Here is a 21,353-nt window from a genome sequence, read left to right as displayed (position 1 = left end):
GTAAGATGTTACACTGTTAATGAATATTTTAGTAACAACACTTGCGTATATAAATGTTTTTATATTTTTTTTAGTAATTCATGTTGCTTTACTGCTATTATTCTTACAGTTCTGCTTATTTGCCCACTTTTTTATTATATCCATGTTATTTAGTTTGCTAATTAAAAAAGCATGCATAAAAAATTTTCATGTCAAAATCAGACCAATAATTAAAGTTNCCGTTATTTTTGGGTTTTCAATTATTTTTTGAACTATTTTCATTGGAAAAAGTATTTCTTACAGCTTAATATTTTTGCGGTAATTCCTTTTACAAAATGCTAATAAGCAAAAATGCAACGAATGTTAATTAATAAGGTTGAGGCTAGTTAAAAATTTTATAGTATAATTAATTATTGTTGAATGTTTATGTTATTCTAGACGAATCTGACCATTTAGCTGCTGAAAATACCGACGATTCTAGTCGGGATGCAGGGGATAAATCTGGTGCACCTTTACGTGAACAAGATAGATTTCTACCAATTGCGAATGTTGCCAAAATAATGAAGAGAGCTATTCCAGAATCAGGAAAAGTAAAGCAGACAAGTAACAATTTACTTTTAATTTAACATATGTTTATTTTAGATAGCAAAAGATGCTAGAGAGTGTGTTCAGGAGTGCGTATCAGAATTTATAAGCTTTATAACCGCTATTATTCTTACAGTTCTGCTTATTTGCCCACTTTTTTATTATATCCATGTTATTTAGTTTGCTAATTAAAAAAGCATGCATAAAAAATTTTCATGTCAAAATCAGACCAATAATTAAAGTTAATTTTGCTCAAGGTAAATTTTTAAATAGATTAGCCATTGCATAAGAAAATATGTGTATATTAAATCGAAAATGTAACTTATTTTGTATTTATTATGTGTTGTTTCAAATAGGAATATCCTGGATAACTTAGCAAAAAAATGTATTTTTCTACAACTTATTGTCTTTTATAGATATTGGTGTTTTGTCTGTTACGTAAATGCATATACACAGTTCTTTCACACAGTGGACGGCGGCATATGTTTTGCTCAAGTGTAGCTTTTGCTTCGTAAATATGAGCTTTATTTCTTGCCAAAAAAGTAGCAAAAGAATATTTTTTTAACACTGTAATAACGTTAAGGAAAATTGTTCCAAGTACCCATCATTATTGTAAATGAATAAAGACTTTAAACATTTCTTTGTTTAAATATATACATAGTATCCCTAGTGTCCTATCAATATCGCATAAGCTGTATGGTTGAGTTAAAATTAAAATCGATAAGTCCTGTGTACTTTTTTGATACAACGTTTAGTTTTTTTGCAATCTAGATTAGAAAACAAGAATTAATGAAAATAAATCTGTTAGAATGTTAGTCATCTAATGTATTTACCAAATTAATAAGTACATAAAAATTTTCCAATTGTAAATGGTACGAAAACGTACGTTCAATTATAGGCATGATCCTAAAGAAGTTTTCTTAAAACGATTTTATTAAGAATTTCTCTTGTAAAATCCTCTGTAGTTTACATAATCAATATTTTTAATTATGTTTACTTAATAAATTTTCAGGGCAATAAAATATAGTAATAATTATTTTAACCAAATTATTTTAAGGACTTCCTTGAATGTTTCTTAAAAATCAACTCTGCCTTTTTTAAGTTACACTGCTTTTCACCATTTTTCATGAGTTGTAGGCAAGGTTCGCTGTACCTCTGGATGTGTATTACAATACATACTCTTTTATCAAGAAATTGTAGTGCAAATCACATTTTTATTCACTTGGACGCTTATTTTCAGGTATATTATTTTAACTGTTTTTTGTTAAGAGAACATTAAATTAATTAAGGAATAAATAAATTTATTAATTAAATAACTGTACACCCACTATTCTAATTATTTTTTTATTTCTTTGTCTGTAACTTCTGATTTTACTTCTAAATCTAAACCTTCCCCACTTTTAAATTTGGCATCTCTTTCCTTTATTAATTGATGATCTTCTTCTGCAAGGAATTTACGATATTCCTTTTTGTATTTTTCTAATCTCGGACTTTTCCATTTGTTTTGCCAATATCTTGTTTCTTCCATTGTCATGCCACTTAGTTTTAATAGTGCTAATGTGCAGCTACCACCAATTGCTCCTAGAAATACACCTAAACCAAACAAAAATGTGGAATATATTAAGTTTTGGATCCATCATTTATATACTATAACTTAATAAATACCTAAACCTGCACCAACAATCCAAGCTTTGGGTCCTACCTGAAGTTGATATAGAAAACCAGATGTAGCTCCAGCAATCACATGTTCTAAAATGCCATGCTTATTTCGATAAGTTGATACAAAAGTAGAAACTGTCCTAAAAAATTAAATCTAGTTTAAAAGAAAAGGCAAATTTACTTTAAGTACATACATATACGTTGTACAAAATAATGTAAGCCTCCATCCCCATCTAAAAGCACCTTTTGCAAATCCTAATGTAACCTTATCTTGTAATTTTTTCTGAAATTTGATACATTAGATTCGTTTATAAATTAATATATGCACAAATGTACCTTTGCTTCAATGTGATTTGTAAACAATGTAGCTTGGTTATTTCTTATAAAATCCATGTAAGCTTGTCTACTATATAAAAAGCCCCCATATACTGCACCAGCAAAAGAACTTAAACATGCTACTTGTAAAATCGATTGTAACTCTAAACTTATTTCTTCGTATTCGCTAGAAATTTAAATTGAAACTATAATTCTTAAATCAAGTTATACGACATCTACCTCTTCTTAAACACTGATTTTACACGATCCCAACCAGACTCTTCCCTAACAACACTTAAATCGGCATTTTTAGCTGTTTCGGTATCCTTGGTAACTCTATCACTTAAATTTAGGGAAATAAAACCATAAGCTATGTAACGTCTATTTAGTTTTCTACAAAGCATTATTTCTTTAATTAAAAATTATTGGTGTTTCAAATCCAAGTCTTCATCCAAGTAAACCAAAAGTAAGGTTATTCCCGTGTCAAACCTGTTTTGAACATGTTTTGACGTTAGAGAACCATAGATAGTTAGAAGCATAGATATTAGAAGATTATCGATGTCAGTGTCAGCCTGTCAGCCTCTGTATGGTGTAAGTCTGTAAGTTATAGATAATAGGTGTAAGCAGAGAAGAGAGTGTAAGTTATAGTTCAATATCTGTTTGTCGGTTTGTTGCGCATACGCTAGGATTCGTCGTTGTTGGCGCGTATAGTTAAGTTTACATTTATCATCGTTTTATAAAAAAATAAACAATTACGCAATTATTATGTGATGAGGAGGTTATGGTCTTTGATGATAATGTGGTGATCATACTTGTTATGGGGTGTTCATGATACTTATTAATGTTGTTTACAAAACAACGGAAGTGTTCTAATTCAAGGTTATAATATTTTAAACTATGACGCTGTTTCTAATTTTTATATTGTTGAAATGTTCAGTAATTTCTTCGTCACAAAACACTCAAAACTGGATTGATCCTCATGAAATAGTTACAACGGATACAAGTGTTTTTAATCCAGAAAAACAGAGATGTGTATATTCGTCATCATGTGCAGAAGAAAAGCTAATATTAACTCATTACAAACGTTTGATAAACTTGTTTCTAAATTCTGTTACCGCTAACAGGGATGACTATTCTAATTATAGTGGTCAACTCACAATTGAAATGAGCACAAATGATTACAATTATCTTAAAAGTTTTGCCAAAAGTTCTGACATTGATGCAGCCTCTTTACGAAAAGTTGATAGTATTTTGACTAACAGTTTCGCAAAATCTCCTCAAGAATATTTCTTTGATTCAATTGTAGGTTGGACAGACCAGTTATATTTTAAATTTTACAATAGAACTACTGGAATTTTGTTGGTTTTATTGTTTATGTGTATTATAAGTTACAAACTTTTAAGAGCAAAATTAAATATTTGGACTGTAATTGGATATTTAATATTTATAGGATGGATTGTAGATTTTGCATTTACTTGGATGAAATTGTATCAGGTAATATAAACAAAAACGGAGTATATGATTAGTTGATATATATTAATTTAAAATTTTAGGAGGCTGAAATAAATAAAATGGCAGATTCACTGCGATATGGCTCTGTTCCAGCTAATTGTGACCCTAACAAAATGTCAATTTGGAATTACATATGGAGTACCTTAAGTATGTATTGTTGTTAGTGATTTTTTAATTTTCCCCATTTATTTCTCAATTTTTATATACCTACACTGTTTAGAAATATTGTTCAATGGATATTGCTTTTAAATTTATATTGTTTTAAAAAGTTTTTATAATTGCTTATTTTATTTAGGCACTGATACCGAATGTAGAAATTACCATCATACAATGTATAAAGATCACTTCTGGAGTATAGCACCCTTAACTGTTTTCTCCCATCAATTTGGAATTGTAATTCTTACACCTGCATCACTTATTGGAAAAGCTCTTGGCTCATTTTCTGTAGCAGTTTTAGGTATAATGTATCTATTTGAAATTACATAATTTTATAAGCTTATTTGTTTTCAGATGTATTACCATTTTATGCTAAAATTGTAGTCTTTCCTTTGCTACTTATTTTTACTGCCATACTTATTTGCATCATATTCTCGTTTCTCACAAATACCTCATTTGGCTTTAATCTTTTACATGTAATACAATTTAATTTTGGAAACCATGAAAGGAGAGTGATAACAGATTCATTATCTGGTGAAAATTTAAGGCATCTTCTTAATACTATACAAAGGAATGCTATTGAAAATGTTGAAATACAAAATGTAAATCTGTGCAGTGATTCTTGCAAGAACTGCCAGACTAAATTGAAGGATGGTCAAATTGTAGGTCCATCAGATTTAAAATGTATAGAAACCAGAAATGGAGAAAGTGAAGATGGCAGATTAAATGATTTAAGTTGTAATAACGAACATACATCCAAAAATGTTTGTGATGTTAAATTGACTGACATAGCAAACAAAAAAGACGACGGATATGGTAATAAACTAATTGAAGTAGCTTCTACAGAAAATATTTCTAAAGACAAAACTTCTGAGTTATGTGAAGTGCCAGAAAATTTAGAAAATATAGTAAGTTGTACTGGCTACAGTATGAACAAAGAACATAACAAAATATGTGAAAAAAAGGAATAAAAAATTATAGAATACCAGGAAATGGTAGTGGTGATAGAAAATGAAAAATTAATGCAAATGTATTTTTATTTGACAATGAAAAGGCTTTTTTGCATTACTATATTCTTTTAAGATTGTACTAAGCTGAGTAACATAAATAATGTACGATTTTTATAAATGGAAGTATTTATAGGTCTGCATTAAAAATGAAAATAAAAAATTTTATGTTAAAATTGATACGCATAAAGGAGTTTCAAAGACTCAAAAACATTTTCTTAAAAATAGCTATTCATATTTGTATGCAGTAATGTTCTTCGTGATGTTTTTTTTATTACTTAATTCAAATAGGCAATCCTTGCAGCTAATTTTTTATTGNATAGAAGTAGGTAAATTATAAATTGATGAGAATTAAATAATAAGAGAATAAAAATATATGTTTTAATAATGGAAAAAGCTGAAATTGTGGATGATATTGCACATACGTTTCCAACAGAGTTAGGATATATGATACAAGCAGATGGAGACATGGAAGGTTAAAATTTGTTTCTGTAGTATAATTAATTATTGTTGAATGTTTATGTTATTCTAGACGAATCTGACCATTTAGCTGCTGAAAATACCGACGATTCTAGTCGGGATGCAGGGGATAAATCTGGTGCACCTTTACGTGAACAAGATAGATTTCTACCAATTGCGAATGTTGCCAAAATAATGAAGAGAGCTATTCCAGAATCAGGAAAAGTAAAGCAGACAAGTAACAATTTACTTTTAATTTAACATATGTTTATTTTAGATAGCAAAAGATGCTAGAGAGTGTGTTCAGGAGTGCGTATCAGAATTTATAAGCTTTGTAACCAGTGAAGCAAGTGAGAGGTGTTACTTAGAAAAAAGAAAAAAATGTGTTGCTACTTAGAACTATATCACAATCACGATTATTGTTAAATGTATGCAGTATAAAAATTTAATCAGTTTATGTAAAATACTGTTATATCGTAAAAAAAAACAAAAAAATAAGCTTTATGGCAAAGATTGTCTAATACTTTTCAAAAATATGTCCTTTACAAGGCCACAGTTTGTATGCGTTGTTGCGTTTAATTCTGCAGCTAAATCTTCATAAAAGTTGCTGTATGGATCACCACCAAGCTGAAACTAAAATTAAGATTTTTTATTAATACAGAACAATTTCAACTATTAAAATAATAATAATATGCAAGTGCTTGTTAAATTGAATTAAAATTTATGATACTAATAAATTTACATAAACAAAGTGATGTATAAAAAAGGGTAAAGAATCTGTAAATAACGTAATTTTAATTCGAATATAGTGTCTGCCTGAGTAAATAAGAATATATGCATTTTCGTGAAATTTTTATATGAAAAAGTTTGCAACAAAATAAGTAATATTTTTACCTTTTCAAAAGCATTATAAATGATCTTAAAAGCAGGCTGTTTATCAGAGTGAAAGAAGCCTCTGGAACCGTGTAAAACTGCTGCCCCATCCTTTTCTGCACTTTTGCAAATACTCATGTACATGCAGTGATCTGGTCGGAAGTTGAAACGACATGGGTATATAAAAAGTTTATCTAAAAGGATTTTTTTGTAATTCTATTAAGTCTATTACATTTAGAAGGGCGTTAATTAATTTTTATGCTAGTTTAATTATTACCAGAATGATAATGAAAGATTATATTAATGATGTCTTGATCACCCCATGTTATTTTTAACTTATACTTTTTATAAATTGGTGTTACATAAGCACCCCATTGGAATTTGCGCATTCTTGTTAAATTCATTAACATAACACCAGAATTAACACCTAATGAAGAAGATATTTTCTATTAAATACATATAAAACATTAATTTAGTATCAACCTAATTTCCCGTAATAAGGATGTCTTGCAAATCTGTTATACCATCCAACATTTGGATCTTCATGCTCTGGGGCTAAGGCTGCCATTTGACTAGAATTCATTTTATAAAAATGTTCCCATATCTTTTCAGGGGGTGTTAAAAACAGAGTATCAGTATCCACATATAGAATAGAATCAACATCATGTAGTACAGACTAGTAATAAAGAAATGTGTAGTCAGTAATTTAAAAAAGAAAAAATTGATTAAAAAGGCCTACAGGCAAAAATAAACGTTGTGATGCACATGGTTTGAATAATTTTTGCCACTCTTCTGTATTTTCCTTTGGAAAGGTTAAAGGAAGAATTTTAAAATCAAATGAAACTTGTGCTATATTTTTCCATTCAGTAAGCTGAAATTAAATACTGATAAAATCCTATTTTTTATACCTTACATGTGTTCTTACAATTTTATGAAATCCATCAATTAAATTTTCCTCTGTAACAACTATTATTTGTAGAGTCGCTTGAGTGAACATAACAGCTGACTTTATCATAGTTAAAGTTTCATTAAGTCTAACTCCACAGGCCACAACGGCTACCACGATTTTGTTTCTAAATGAAGTTAGAGCATACTATATCTTTATGAAATAAAGTATAGAAAATATTGGGTACCTTGGAACAGAAACTTTAGTTTTACTCTCTTGTTTATTAATTTCTTGTATGCCTTCATTGTTTTCTTGTTTAGCAGGTTTTGAAAATTTTGTATACAGAATATACAGTACTACAGTTGTAATGGCTAAAAACATGTAAGTCTTGCTATGAAATCGCAGACTCATGGTTTATTAATCGCTAAGAAAAGCATTTTCTTTTTTATTACCAACAGTACCCAAATACCTAATTTTTATTTTAAAAATACTACACAAATACTTTGAATGTGCTTAAATCAAACAGTAAATAATAAAACATAACCTATAATCGTATAAAACATAGACAAGGCATAAAAAAACAAACAGATAAAAGCGCCTCTATGATTGCCTTTATCGAATAACTGTCAATAACTGTGGTTGTCATTATTGTCAATTTTCAATGTTGTCAACATAGATAGTTGTCAATAACAGATGAAATAGAAGTAGGTAAATTATAAATTGATGAGAATTAAATAATAAGAGAATAAAAATATATGTTTTAATAATGGAAAAAGCTGAAATTGTGGATGATATTGCACATACGTTTCCAACAGAGTTAGGATATATGATACAAGCAGATGGAGACATGGAAGGTTAAAATTTGTTTCTGTAGTATAATTAATTATTGTTGAATGTTTATGTTATTCTAGACGAATCTGACCATTTAGCTGCTGAAAATACCGACGATTCTAGTCGGGNTTTTCAAGAGACTTTTTAACTACAGGAAGTTTTTCTATGAAAACATTAACTACAAAAATTTAATTTAATTAAGCTCAGTTTATTCAATGAAGAAATTTATAATCTTTTTCAAATCTATTTACTGGCTTACTTTGCTATTTGGTTTCTTTTAGAAACACAGTTCTGATAAATTAATAATTAAAATTGATATGCTAGTTTTTATATCAAGGTAATTACTACACAAATTAAGTCTTACATGTCTTGTCATTAAAAGAAACTTTTAAATGTTTTGTATTTGCAACTATTAGACAGCTCTCTTAAACATGTTCTTAGCATACATGTTGTCTATGTTTGTACCGGTACAAAAAGCTAGTATTTTTTATGACAGTTACTGTGAGGTAGGTATTATTTCCAAAATATGACACTGGATTTTGAGGGATAAATTATATTAAAAAAATTGTTAAATCTGCAACTAAAAATGATATCTACAAATTTACAGATTATGTCTTGTTTTACAGAATTTAGTTAATTGTATTAAGTTAATTAAGCATGCAAGTTGGTGGTGACATGTAATTAAAAGTTCTAATAAAAAATCGTAACTTAATGACCTATTTTGTTAATTGCAAAATAATTTTTATATATTCTAAATTGAAGTTATTAATGATTGAAAAATATTTCTTTCCATCTTTAATTGTATTGTTCCAGCCATAAACATTACAAATTCAGTTTTATCTTTGTCTTATAGTTTATTGAATGTAATAACAAAACTACACGTATAATTAAACTGTCTTTCTAGGGGCAGGTTTGCTACCTTCCCTAAATCCGTTTCGGAAACGTCGTCGAACTACTTTTAAGTGTCGGCATCGTCCAGTTCCGGTGGTCTTCCTCCTTTTGGCCTTAACAGACCAATTGTCTAAAATAAGAGATGTCGTGGTTACAATTAATTGATAACAATGTGTAACTACTTACATGATCGCAGTTTGGCAGAAGGGTATCCACACTGTGCACATTTAGATTTTTGAATGTGATATGAAGACCGACCACATCTACGACACAAGGTATGTGTCTTATTGCGACGTTTACCAAAACTTGATGTACCCTTCGTCTAAAAGAAAAGCATAATGTAAAACTTACTAACCTCAAAGTACATTTGAATGTTAATCAATAAGTAACATCAATATAACGAACAAAGTATTTTAAGAACGTTGTGAGGAACAAGATTCCATTTAATTTATATGCAAAAATAGGATGATCACTATAATAATTTAAGAATTAAAAATAAGTAACACATACCATCTTTCCGTCAAAACAACAAGAACTATAGAGTTATAGATAAACATAGAATACAAACCATAGATAAGAGATGTATAGTGGGTTGGGTTGATACCGTTGATACAAACTATCAGACAAGTAGGGTTGTCTATGGTTTAATCATAGGTTCAGATTTTAAATGGCTAAAGAGAAATAGTTGTTTTCATTTATGCTAATTCTAAAAATGTAATTTATAATTCAGGTTAATCTTTTTATTTGAAAAAGACATATAAACCTTGTTTATTTTACGTTGTTATCTTTATTTTTTAGTATAACTCACGTTTACCGTTATTTTTGGGTCTTCAATTATTTTTTGAACTATTTTCATTGGAAAAAGTATTTCTTACAGCTTAATATTTTTGCGGTAATTCCTTTTACAAAATGCTAATAAGCAAAAATGCAACGAATGTTAATTAATAAGGTTGAGGCTAGTTAAAAATTTTATTCTTGAGTGGTATCCATCTTTCGAAATATGAATTATTCGTATGACAACCCCTTCATATTTCTTTTGATGGTGGCGAAAATTATAGGTATCAAATTGGTTCTTATGTTGAATCTAAGATTAACGAGTTTTCTAAAAATAAAAACCTCTCTCGTCGAGTTGGTATAAACACATAGCTATACTTCAGTTAAAATGGACTGGTTAAGCGGTGGAATTGATTGCAATTCACAACAAATTTCTTTAGATTTCTTTACATTTATATTTAGGTACTTACACCATAATTAATATTAAGAAATTACAATAAAAGTGAGACTGAATTAAATACATCCGCGCTCGTAATAATTTTGCGGAGCATTCAGAATTAATAAGTCATAATTAGTTTCAAAATATTTAAATGGTCGTACAGCAGGAAACCGAATTAGTGTTTTTATTTTACATGGTGGCAAAAAAGTGGTTACGTCGATTTGTTTATTATCAGTGCGATATGATGTCATGAAAGTAGTGTTTTTTGCGTAAGAAAAATGATTTTAATAAAAAATAGACCGTGTAAGTTGGTACCGCTAATAAGTTGAAATATTGTCTGAATCTCACCAAGTGCATTTGTTTATTTTAAACTGAACGACATTGACTAAAGAGTTTAGTTTTTGTTTTGTATTTAGGTAAATGTGCTAAAGTGGTGTGTGTTAAGAATGGAGACGGGGACGGAAAAAAAATAAGTGTTGCAAGATGATGTTTACTGGAGGTTCCCACAATAGGAAACGAAGTAGTTCAAGTAATAACAACGGACAAAGAAAATATGATAGGCAAATTAGGGCTAATGAAAATCACGAAAGGGTAAGCACCATTGTAATCAAATATTCCGATTGTTTTATTTTGTTTTTTTGTAACTACATAAAATAAAAAATTCGAGCGTGATAAAAATGTAAATTGTACCTAGTTGTAAATGCGTAGCTTAACTTCGGTGTATATTGTATAAAAATATCTTGTAACGCATTATAACTTAGCACATTTTTAATTTTATATGCTCTCGTGAAGTGATGAAACTAAAGCTATAAAAAGTCTCCCGGTTTTTATTTTTGAGTAATGTTATTTTGGAAATACATATGTATTTTATTCTGAACAAACAAGAATCATTTTATAGAATGTAACAATGGCCGTTTATCAAAAATGTATTTCAATTCAACACTATTTTATGTTCATTTATTTCTAAGAAAATCCAGGAATATCTAAAAGAAGCAGTTCGAAATAATTTATTCAATCTATTTCGGTAAATAAGCGAAATATTTTCAGTTTGATGATTCAGTTACAAAATGTTTAGATTACTCAACGTCTCGTTTAAAATTCGACATTTTTTCCTAAGTAAAAACATAAAGTGCCGTTATAAAACGATATAACTGTAAAAATATTTGAACGATTTAAGATACTGTAGCTCAGAGTAAATGCGAATTCAATGAAAATTATGCGAACACAGTTACATTAACAACTTTAAAGTGAAAAGTTTTTACAATATTTTTATCGTAAGCAAACGTAAGGGTTGGTGAATGTTCTAATTCTTGTTGACAGAAGACGCCCGAAGCAGATCATAAATAGTTCCTGAAATAAGAACTATAAAATAATTAATAATTTCAAGTCATTTTCCTCACTGTCTTATCTCTTTATTCGTGCACTATCTCAGCTCTCTTGGATGCTAGTTTGTTGGTCACTTATACGGTTTTGGAATATTTCTGATTACTTTCGGAAACTTCCCATAAATTCCTATTGTCGTGCGAGTTTTGTACACTCTATGATTTATGGCCTCTCAGTTATTCAATAGACAAATAGCGTTGAATTCTATTATTTCGAAAAAAATTCAATCGTCAACTTTCATTCTGAATTTTAATAACAAGATTAAAAAGGTTCTTATATACTAGCAAGGAGTCCACCAATTTCATACGCATTCATAGAATGAGGAAAGGTCTGAAGGTTTGAAAGCTCTCTAATTAGATGTTTCAAGGGTTTTTATCGTAAACTCTTCTGATCAGAATTACACATTTATAGGATTCTGTGAGCCCTCAAAAACCATTATAGTTTCGATCTGTTCGATTTAATCTTGGAAATCATTTAGTTTGTTGTATATTTGTATCTTGAATTTATATAAAAACATTAAAGAAGTTTTTATGTAATATCAAGGAGAAGTTCTCAATTTTCATGTTTCTTTTTTAGATTCCCCTATTTTCGTGTGTTTTTTTGTAATGGGGGAAATCCAGTCAGTAAATTCTATTGACATAATACTCGAACCTTCCCCATTATGGTGTTTGTCGTAAGCTTTTCTTATTAGAAATGCATATTTATAGGATTCTGTGGCAATTTAAAAACTGTTATAGTTGTGATCTGTCCGTTTCTGATCTTGAAAATTATTTAATCGTTGCTTGAATCTTGGATTTATATAAAATCGTTGAATAACCTCTTTTGTATTATCGGGGAGAAGTCTACAATTTTCTTATGTTTTTTTAGAATGGGGGAATCATAAGTCAGCAAATTCTGCTAACATAATACGCGAATGGGGGAGCATTCATTAAAACGTTTGTCGGAAGTTTTTCTAGTGAGGAATGCACTTTTTTAGGATTTTGTAGTCAGTCAAAAACAGTTATAACTTAGATTTGTCCGTTTCTTGATCTTGAAAACAATGTAATTGTTATACATATTTTATAAAAATTGAAATTTTATAAATACATTAAAAATCTTGTTAAGTTTTGTCATTTTGTCGTATACTGTCAATTTTCATACGTTTTCGTAAAAAAGGGGTAAATTTCTGCTTACACCTATTTCAAGAGCTTGTGTTTTGGATCAGAAATACATTTATCTATCAGATTGAAAAACTAGTTATAAATACTTACAGTTTTTTGATCTGGAAATTAATTTAGTCGTAGTGTTTTATCTTGAATTTTTAAAAAACATCTAACATCTAATATCTTATTTCTTATTATTTTGGAAAGGAAGGAAACTACAATTTTCATAAGAGAGCTCTAAAATTAGCAAAATTTTGGTTATGTATTAATACTTCGTCGCTTCCTAATGAAATGTTTCAAGAGGTTTTCCGTAAGCCTTTTTTGGTAAGAAATTTCCACTTATAGAATTCTGTATCCGGTAAAACCCCTTAGACTTTCGATATGTCCGTCTGTTTGTCTGTATAAGTGCTTTTTATCTTCACTGATACTCTTAAAGAGAAAAGCTGATGAAAAGTTTACATTAAAATACGGTGTTAATTCTCTGAAAGTTCTTTACATTGTTACACACTTTGTCTTGAAGTCTGAATAAAGTAACTGTTAGGTACACTTCAATTACAGTTGAGTAACAAGGTAAAGAAACTTCTGAATTAAAATCTAAGAGCAGTAATACTAAATCTCTTTAGCACGCTCTAAGTAGCATAAGAAAGATGCAGTCATAACTGCAGTGCAAAGTTGCTATAAAAAAGACTCGGTCAATAATGATAGAAATAAGTACGATTTTATTATTTAGGGATTTTAAGTGTCGCTGAACACGAATATGTAATCGGCGACGACCTCCGAGGTACATGGGGCCCAGGGCGATTGTCATATTTGGAGAAAACAAAATTTTTATTACAACGTAAAAATCTCAATTTTGTCATGTTTCTTTCAAAATTATTTCTTAATTATTACAATTAAATTTGTAATATCAACTAAAATAAGATGTTAAAGACAAGATGTTCAATATACTTAAAAATGTAGGGATGAGTTACAGAGTTATAGAGCTGGGGCTGCAACGTAGAGAACTAAATATTAGGGAGTTGGACAGGGATGCACACTGTCACCGCTTCTTTTTAATCTATACATCGAAGACGCGATTAACATCATTAAAGACAGTACAACTGTAGGGATAGAAATACAGGGACAAAATATTAGTATGCTTAGATTTGCAGGCGAGTTACAGATAGCTTTAAATAAAATGGATGCGCTACTGACAAAACAGTACTGTATGAAAATAAATAAAAGTAAAACAAAAATACTGGAATGCAAGGGAAGAAAAAGTAGGGAAAGAGCGAATATAAAGATAGGAGACGAAAAATTAGAAGAAGTGGCTGATTTTAGATACCTAGGAAGTCAGATAAGTTGGGATGAAAGGAGTAGTAGGGATATAAAGCAGAGGATAGCGCAGGGTCGAGTCGCCTTTAAAAAAAAGAAGTCACTTCTATGCTTGCGAACGGTTAATTTAGAAATTCGAAAAAGGTTGTTAAAGGTGTATGTTTGGAGCGCGGTGCTGTATGGGTGCGAAACATGGACGGTTGATGCGGCGGAAAAGAAAAGGTTAGAAGCGTTCGAAATGTAGTGTTACAGGCGAATGATGAGGATACCGTGGATAGAGAAGGTTAGAAATGAAAAGGTATTAGAAAGAATAGAAGGACAAAGGACTCTATGGAAGTCAATAAAAAATAGGCGAGATAGATTGGTAAGACACCTTCTCAGGCATGAAGGTCTAGTCAGAGACATATTAGGAGCAGAAACAGGAGTTAAGAGTAGTAGAAGCAGATCTAGATTAGATTTCTGTTCACAAATAGTTAAGGATGTGGGTTGTTCTACTTTTAAGGAAATGCTTGGAAAGATTAGCTTAGGATAGGAAAGAATGGAGGTGCGCGTCCTTTATTGCAGGAAGGAATATGTTTCCTTTAGATTTCGATAAAAATTTTCAAAAACAATCCGGATTCCACCTAACATTACCTGCCGATCTCTGTTAGGCGGAGAATGTTTACAATTATAAGAGCTGTAATCGTAGAAAAGCGTTTAGTTTTCTTCTATACATATATTATTTTTAAGAAGACAGTTTTTATATTCTATTTATATAATATTAGATCTCATTAATCTCATCGACGAAATGATGCTGAATCCTGAGTTATTAAAACTTTAAAACGTTCCAAAGGTGTGGAAGTAAAAATAAAAATACTGAATATCGAGTTAATAATGATACATAGTCTTTTTAAGGTTTGACTATAACTTTATAGCATTTCAATAGATTTAGTTTTAAACTCTTTACAAGTTAAGAATACATATTATGCGGATTACATATTGTGAAGTACAAATATTATTTAATTTACCGGAATTTAAACTATATTACATTACAAGAAAAAAAAATGGAAAATATATGTCAAGTCTTTTTCTTTTCTACATAAGAAATGTCGTGCCGTATGTGGTAGACACTATTGAAAATAACGCCATTCTCTCTAATAAAATCAAAATTTCGAATGAGTAAAAGGAAGACCTTTTGGCCAAAATAAAAAAAGTTTCGATTCTAGTTGAGAACAACGAATAATATAATTGTCATCTTTTCTCCTTTAATAAGCACGTTATGTTTTTGGTTCCACGTGTTCGCAATGGAAAAACAATTCAACAAAGAAATAAATAAAAACATGACGTTAACTTTACGGTTCGTGTCAAAATTTGGGACCAACAGATTATTTAACGTCAGTCGTAATTATTTAAGTAATCCCATATAAAAAGTAAAATTTATAACTTCAAAACAATCTAGGTAGCAAAAATAGCACTTATTTGTAATACGTAACGTTTACCAACTTCACCTACGGACGATCTCGAGATAAATGAGGTTTTGACAGTAGGTACGTGGATTCCGCCTCTTTTGTTTTTGTATATTTTCATTTATGTACATATAATTATATATATTGTAATGTTCGTGGGTTTAACAAATTAAATTTTAAGAGGAAAATTATTTATTTACACTAATTACTATTAAACTTAAAAACACTATTAACTTATTACTAAACTTAGGTAATTATTCTATTTATTTACACTACTGTTACTATTCACTGTTCTATTTATTTCACTTCTATCACTTTCAATTTATCTCTTGATTCACCTCTGCAACGGTCAATTTATTTCTACTCTTTCACTTCTACAACAGTCAATTTATTTCTACTCTCCTTCGGCGATCGTCTCTTCCTTTTTATACTCCCTTGCCTCCTTTCGGGAACGTTCTCCAGCCTTCCAGAGAAGTCTCGTTTTCTTTGAACGGTTTAATTGCCTTCCCGGAATGCAGGTACGACACACACGTTTACAGATACGGCGCACATGAAGAATCGATAAGCCGCTCACACACACGTATGCCCGATCGCACAGAATCACGCTCGTGGTCGCTACAATATGCATGTAAAACATCACTTTTAGGCTTTAAACATTGACAGGAACAGGGTTTAAAATTATTTTTATAAATAATTGTTTGTTTATGAGAGTATCATTTCAAAGGGGTGGGGGCGTGGAAGTGGAGAAGATAAAAAATTGAAACTAACCTCATCATCATCATCATCATAAAAACTAAATGGAGACATTTGACTTCTTCCTGTCTTGAGCTAATCTTCGCATTTCTTGATACTTTAATAGCTAAAACAATCTACAAATCTAAGTATTTACTAACAGTAATCTCTTGGTCTACCTCTACCTCTTTTGTTATAATTTCTGTTGCTGCCACTAATACATCTTTCACTAGCCCTTCATATGCTCAGAAGGTGACCTACCATCCATCTCCTACTTTCTCAAATACCTCCTAAGCGTTTATATTCACCTTACATTCATCATCAACGAGAGTTATAATGAAAACAAACATATACATTAAAGTAAGGGGCAGGTATTCATATTAAAAGTGAAATAAATGAATAACACGCAAGATCGTTAAGCGTTTGACATTTTTCCGATTCGATGGGACTTGAAACTTGACGAACCTCTCGTTCAAACGATAGTGGGTGGACCGGTTCGCGAGTTTTGATGATTTAAGGAGCCGGATAATAGGTTCAACCATAATGGGGGGTTCTTAAAGAGAAACTAGACTAAGGCAAGTCCCTGAAGGAGGGCAGCAGATCTTTCAGTATTCAGGGTGAGAGAGATCATGAGGATCGATGTGACACTCTGATGCACAATACTGCGATGTAGAAGACTACCACATTATGATATCCTAAGAAAAACGCACCAAACTCAAATGATGGCGTCTTCTGGGGTAAAGCACTCTGAGAAGAGTGATGACCTTATAATGATGATGAAATGGATATTTGAAATTCAATTAAGAAAAGCTGACCGTTCCAACCCAACCCTCATAATTCAAACCCTGCGTTACTTTTGGAACACTTTATTTATTAAATAGGGTTGTTCGGAAAGTCATTTCGTTTTTTTTTGTGGAAATGAAAGACAGTTTTCGTATAATATACAAATACTTTATTAAATTATATATTGACCGTTCTGGTCCAACACCTTTTGCCATCTTTCTGGTAGTAGCATAATTCCACGCTCATAAAATTTTTGGTCTTTGCTGGCAAAAAACTGATCNTTTATTTTGCGATGAAATAAAAAATTAATACACTTCTGATACAGAAATTACCCAAAATGGTTAGCTTGTTTGGTTGACTCATTTAAAGCGTAAATTGAGTATTATTTTTATTAGTTTTTCTCACAATTTTCATTTGAATTTTCGATTATTTAATGCCTATTTATATGTTTGGTGAGCGCGGCGGAAAAGGTTAGAAGCGTTCGAAATGTGGTGTAATAGTCGAATGATGAGGATACCGTGGATAGAGAAAGTTAGAAATGAGGAGGTGTTAGAAAGAGTAGGAGAACAGAGCTCATACTGGAAGTCAATAAGAAATAGGCGATGTAGGTTGTTAGGGCACCTTCTCAAACATGAAGAGCTAGTTAAGGACATATTACAATAGAAAAAGAAACAGGAGTTAAGAGAAGTAGAGGTAGATATAGATTAAATTACTGTTCAGAAATATTTAAGGATGAGGGATGTTCTAATTTAAGGAAAATGAGAAGATTACCTCAAGATTAGAAGGAGTGGGGGTGCGTGTCCAACCAGTCTTAAGACTTATAACTTTATTGTGATGAACATAAATAATAAGGACATGTTATATTCATCTTGGAAAGATATGTGATATTTATAAGTAAACCTTATTTTTCAAATATATATTCAATCCATATTAAATGTAATGCTTTCAGCCTATAAATTTTTTTCGTAAATATTATAACATATCTTTCGAAGATGAATATAACATGTCATTAATATTTATGTTATTAGGGTTTAATTAATCGAAAATTACATGAAAAATGAATTACTCAATTTACGGTTTATGTACGGTCAACCACGTAATAAACTTTTTGTTAATTTTTGTGAAATTAATTTCAGATTCAGTTTTCCTACACCAGAAAAGACTGAAGGGAGAATTACTCAAAAATTTTCTGTCGTTAGGAAAAATTTCCTTTTTTCAATTTTCTTGTGAGATATAGTAAAAGGCCTCTTTTCGTGCGAGTCATTTATCATATTACTCCCAAAAAATCTGAAATTTACATAAGACAAACGTAAACAATTTTGGCATGACAAAAAAGCGGTAGGGGAGACCGGGGATGGTTGACTATAGGGGTAGGTAGACTAACTACCGAAAAATCGTCGACAGTGTATGAACTATGTCATCTGATCATAACCAAGCATTACATTTCGCGTCCCGCTCAGTTGTCTGAAGCGCCACCTCGAAGTCGTGCGTTGTTTTCGAAGCAAATATTCAAAATAATTTTCATCTAAATAGAAAGACCGCATTAAGTTCAAATGAACATTTAACGTAATTCCGAAAATTGTTCTCGAACACTATTCATGAAAATGTTGTTATTTAAATAGAATTGGTGCCAAATTGTCGTATCAAAATCAAAATCAAATCAAATTCCTTTAAACAGATTTTGATAGAGGATTAATGTCTCAGTCTAAAATATGCTAAATTTGTACTACTTTTAATTAGGTATAAGCAGGAAAAATGCACGAAAATGGTTAGAAATGGCTGTATTTTGCCATATGCCATATTTATTTATTTATGCATCAACGGACAAAATGTTATGCAACATAACATTAATCAATATAATATAATTTATAATAATACATACGTAAGGTAAGCATAATTATCGAATATATCAAAAATAAAATTAATAAAATTCAAAAACATTGTCTCTCATTATCCGCTTAAATTTCAAAATACCAAGATTCTCACAATTAATTAAGCTATTATCTTGTGATAAAATATTCCAATTTCGCCTTAATCTGTTGGTCAGGGCCGCAGCGAGGCCGGTTCAAGCGGTGCGGCGCACCGGGGCCCCCGCAGTCGACGGGCCCCTTAGCAGTTTTCTGTTTTCAAAAAATGACTTCTAAAAAAAACTACGCTGTTAGAGATGAGCTGAATCAAACTACGAAATGAAGATCATAATTTTTTATTTTACTTTTTTCTATATCAATTTTTGTCACAATACTCCATATATTTGATCAGGTACGTAGTTACATGGAATGGATACATCTCGAAATCGCGAATACTTCTACATTCATGGTTTCCTTAAATCCGTTGATATAATTATCATTGCTACCATAAAAAATTACTAATTGCTGACCATAAATCTATATCACCCGAAACATCACTATAGAATTCATTGCACAAACATCAAGTGCCTGCTCTTATTTCTAAAACGTTTTTTTTCTCGATTTGATAGCAGCAAAATCAACTGGCGTCACCGTGCGAGGTTATCTGTCAGTGCTGCACGGGGAATCATCTATTCGTGAAATTAAAACATTTTTTTTAATGACATTTTTCTGATCATCAATTTTAAGAAGGGCCCCTTACGGAATACTGCACCGGGGCCCCGAGCTCATCGCTACCGCCCTGCTGTTGGTATTGCTCTCTCTTAACGGCCTTCTCCATCTCAATTCATAATCAGATTTTTTGACTTAAAAGTATTATTTAATTCGTGACTATCAATCAAGCTATTCAAAATTTTATAAACATGTAACAAATCAAAGTATTTATGCAGAGATTGAATTGATGGTAAATTTAATCTAGTGACTGTACCTTTATATTCATGGTCAAGATAAGACATTGGACGAGATATTTCTCAAAAATTTATGCTGGATTGCTTCAAGTCTCCTAATATGAACAACATAGTGTGGTGCCCAAACTACTGAACAATACATTAATTTTATTTTGCGATGAAATAAAAAATTAATACACTTCTGATACAGAAATTACCCAAAATGGTTAGCTTGTTTGGTTGACTCATTTAAAGCGTAAATTGAGTATTATTTTTATTAGTTTTTCTCACAATTTTCATTTGAATTTTCGATTATTTAATGCCTATTTATATGTTTGGTGAGCGCGGCGGAAAAGGTTAGAAGCGTTCGAAATGTGGTGTAATAGTCGAATGATGAGGATACCGTGGATAGAGAAAGTTAGAAATGAGGAGGTGTTAGAAAGAGTAGGAGAACAGAGCTCATACTGGAAGTCAATAAGAAATAGGCGATGTAGGTTGTTAGGGCACCTTCTCAAACATGAAGAGCTAGTTAAGGACATATTACAATAGAAAAAGAAACAGGAGTTAAGAGAAGTAGAGGTAGATATAGATTAAATTACTGTTCAGAAATATTTAAGGATGAGGGATGTTCTAATTTAAGGAAAATGAGAAGATTACCTCAAGATTAGAAGGAGTGGGGGTGCGTGTCCAACCAGTCTTAAGACTTATAACTTTATTGTGATGAACATAAATAATAAGGACATGTTATATTCATCTTGGAAAGATATGTGATATTTATAAGTAAACCTTATTTTTCAAATATATATTCAATGCATATTAAATGTAATGCTTTCAGCCTATAAATTCTTTTCGTAAATATTATAACATATCTTTCGAAGATGAATATAACATGTCATTAATATTTATGTTATTAGGGTTTAATTAATCGAAAATTACATGAAAAATGAATTACTCAATTTACGGTTTATGTACGGTCAACCACGTAATAAACTTTTTGTTAATTTTTGTGAAATTAATTTCAGATTCAGTTTTCCTACACCAGAAAAGACTGAAGGGAGAATTACTCAAAAATTTTCTGTCGTTAGGAAAAATTTCCTTTTTTCAATTTTCTTGTGAGATATAGTAAAAGGCCTCTTTTCGTGCGAGTCATTTATCATATTACTCCCAAAAAATCTGAAATTTACATAAGACAAACGTAAACAATTTTGGCATGACAAAAAAGCGGTAGGGGAGACCGGGGATGGTTGACTATAGGGGTAGGTAGACTAACTACCGAAAAATCGTCGACAGTGTATGAACTATGTCATCTGATCATAACCAAGCATTACATTTCGCGTCCCGCTCAGTTGTCTGAAGCGCCACCTCGAAGTCGTGCGTTGTTATTACATACGCCTATT

General features: G+C 30.7%; 6 protein-coding genes across 8 annotated transcripts in view; 3 read left to right on the top strand and 3 right to left on the bottom strand.

Moving 5' to 3' along the window:
* Window positions 1–389: 389 nt before the first annotated feature.
* On the top strand, window positions 390–744 carry LOC108742919 (nuclear transcription factor Y subunit beta; the record flags this gene model as incomplete). The annotated part of the gene is made up of 2 exons (XM_025979681.1): window positions 390–569; window positions 622–744. Coding segments are annotated over 2 exons (303 nt in total), but the record flags the coding sequence as incomplete, so codon positions are not given.
* Window positions 745–1,848: 1,104 nt separating this feature from the next.
* Window positions 1,849–3,056, bottom strand: LOC108742915 (RPII140-upstream gene protein). Its single transcript, XM_018478279.2, has 5 exons — window positions 2,779–3,056; window positions 2,560–2,725; window positions 2,418–2,506; window positions 2,230–2,363; window positions 1,849–2,157 (listed from the first exon to the last, which is right to left on the bottom strand). Exons 1-5 carry the CDS (start codon window positions 2,940–2,942, stop codon window positions 1,901–1,903), a joined length of 810 nt encoding a protein of 269 aa, XP_018333781.1. The 5' UTR covers window positions 2,943–3,056; the 3' UTR covers window positions 1,849–1,900.
* A 125-nt stretch (window positions 3,057–3,181) lies between these two features.
* LOC108742911 lies at window positions 3,182–5,525 on the top strand. Of its 2 annotated transcripts, XM_018478273.1 has the most exons (5): window positions 3,182–4,032; window positions 4,092–4,197; window positions 4,346–4,507; window positions 4,561–4,808; window positions 4,873–4,989. In XM_018478273.1, exons 1-5 carry the CDS (start codon window positions 3,436–3,438, stop codon window positions 4,885–4,887), a joined length of 1,128 nt encoding a protein of 375 aa, XP_018333775.1. In that variant the 5' UTR covers window positions 3,182–3,435; the 3' UTR covers window positions 4,888–4,989. The 2 variants fall into 2 exon arrangements, with proteins under 2 accessions (XP_018333775.1, XP_018333773.1); XM_018478271.2 differs by having other exon boundaries at window positions 4,561–5,525.
* A 514-nt stretch (window positions 5,526–6,039) lies between these two features.
* Window positions 6,040–7,979, bottom strand: LOC108742913 (glucoside xylosyltransferase 1). Of its 2 annotated transcripts, XM_018478275.1 has the most exons (7): window positions 7,679–7,979; window positions 7,471–7,618; window positions 7,285–7,416; window positions 7,029–7,221; window positions 6,823–6,972; window positions 6,567–6,739; window positions 6,040–6,305 (listed from the first exon to the last, which is right to left on the bottom strand). In XM_018478275.1, the coding sequence occupies exons 1-7, from the start codon at window positions 7,840–7,842 to the stop codon at window positions 6,174–6,176; spliced, it is 1,092 nt and encodes a 363-aa protein (XP_018333777.1). In that variant the 5' UTR covers window positions 7,843–7,979; the 3' UTR covers window positions 6,040–6,173. The 2 variants fall into 2 exon arrangements, with proteins under 2 accessions (XP_018333777.1, XP_018333778.1); XM_018478276.1 differs by lacking the exon at window positions 6,823–6,972.
* Window positions 7,980–9,044: 1,065 nt separating this feature from the next.
* On the bottom strand, window positions 9,045–9,773 carry LOC108742918 (60S ribosomal protein L37). Its single transcript, XM_018478281.2, has 3 exons — window positions 9,664–9,773; window positions 9,340–9,475; window positions 9,045–9,283 (listed from the first exon to the last, which is right to left on the bottom strand). Exons 1-3 carry the CDS (start codon window positions 9,664–9,666, stop codon window positions 9,150–9,152), a joined length of 273 nt encoding a protein of 90 aa, XP_018333783.1. The 5' UTR covers window positions 9,667–9,773; the 3' UTR covers window positions 9,045–9,149.
* Window positions 9,774–10,326: 553 nt separating this feature from the next.
* Window positions 10,327–21,353, top strand: part of LOC108742471 (putative protein kinase C delta type homolog) — a 127,042-nt gene continuing 116,015 nt past the window's right edge. The window contains exon 1 of the mRNA XM_025979688.1: window positions 10,327–10,957. Coding sequence (XP_025835473.1) covers window positions 10,850–10,957 — 108 coding nt within the window. The 5' untranslated portion in view covers window positions 10,327–10,849. The remainder of the gene's footprint in view (window positions 10,958–21,353) is intronic.

This window comes from Agrilus planipennis, unplaced genomic scaffold (genome assembly GCF_000699045.2).
Source record: "Agrilus planipennis isolate EAB-ADULT unplaced genomic scaffold, Apla_2.0 scaffold268, whole genome shotgun sequence".
In the NCBI taxonomy this organism is placed as follows: domain Eukaryota; kingdom Metazoa; phylum Arthropoda; class Insecta; order Coleoptera; family Buprestidae; genus Agrilus; species Agrilus planipennis.
This window is presented reverse-complemented; position numbering and strand designations above follow the sequence as displayed.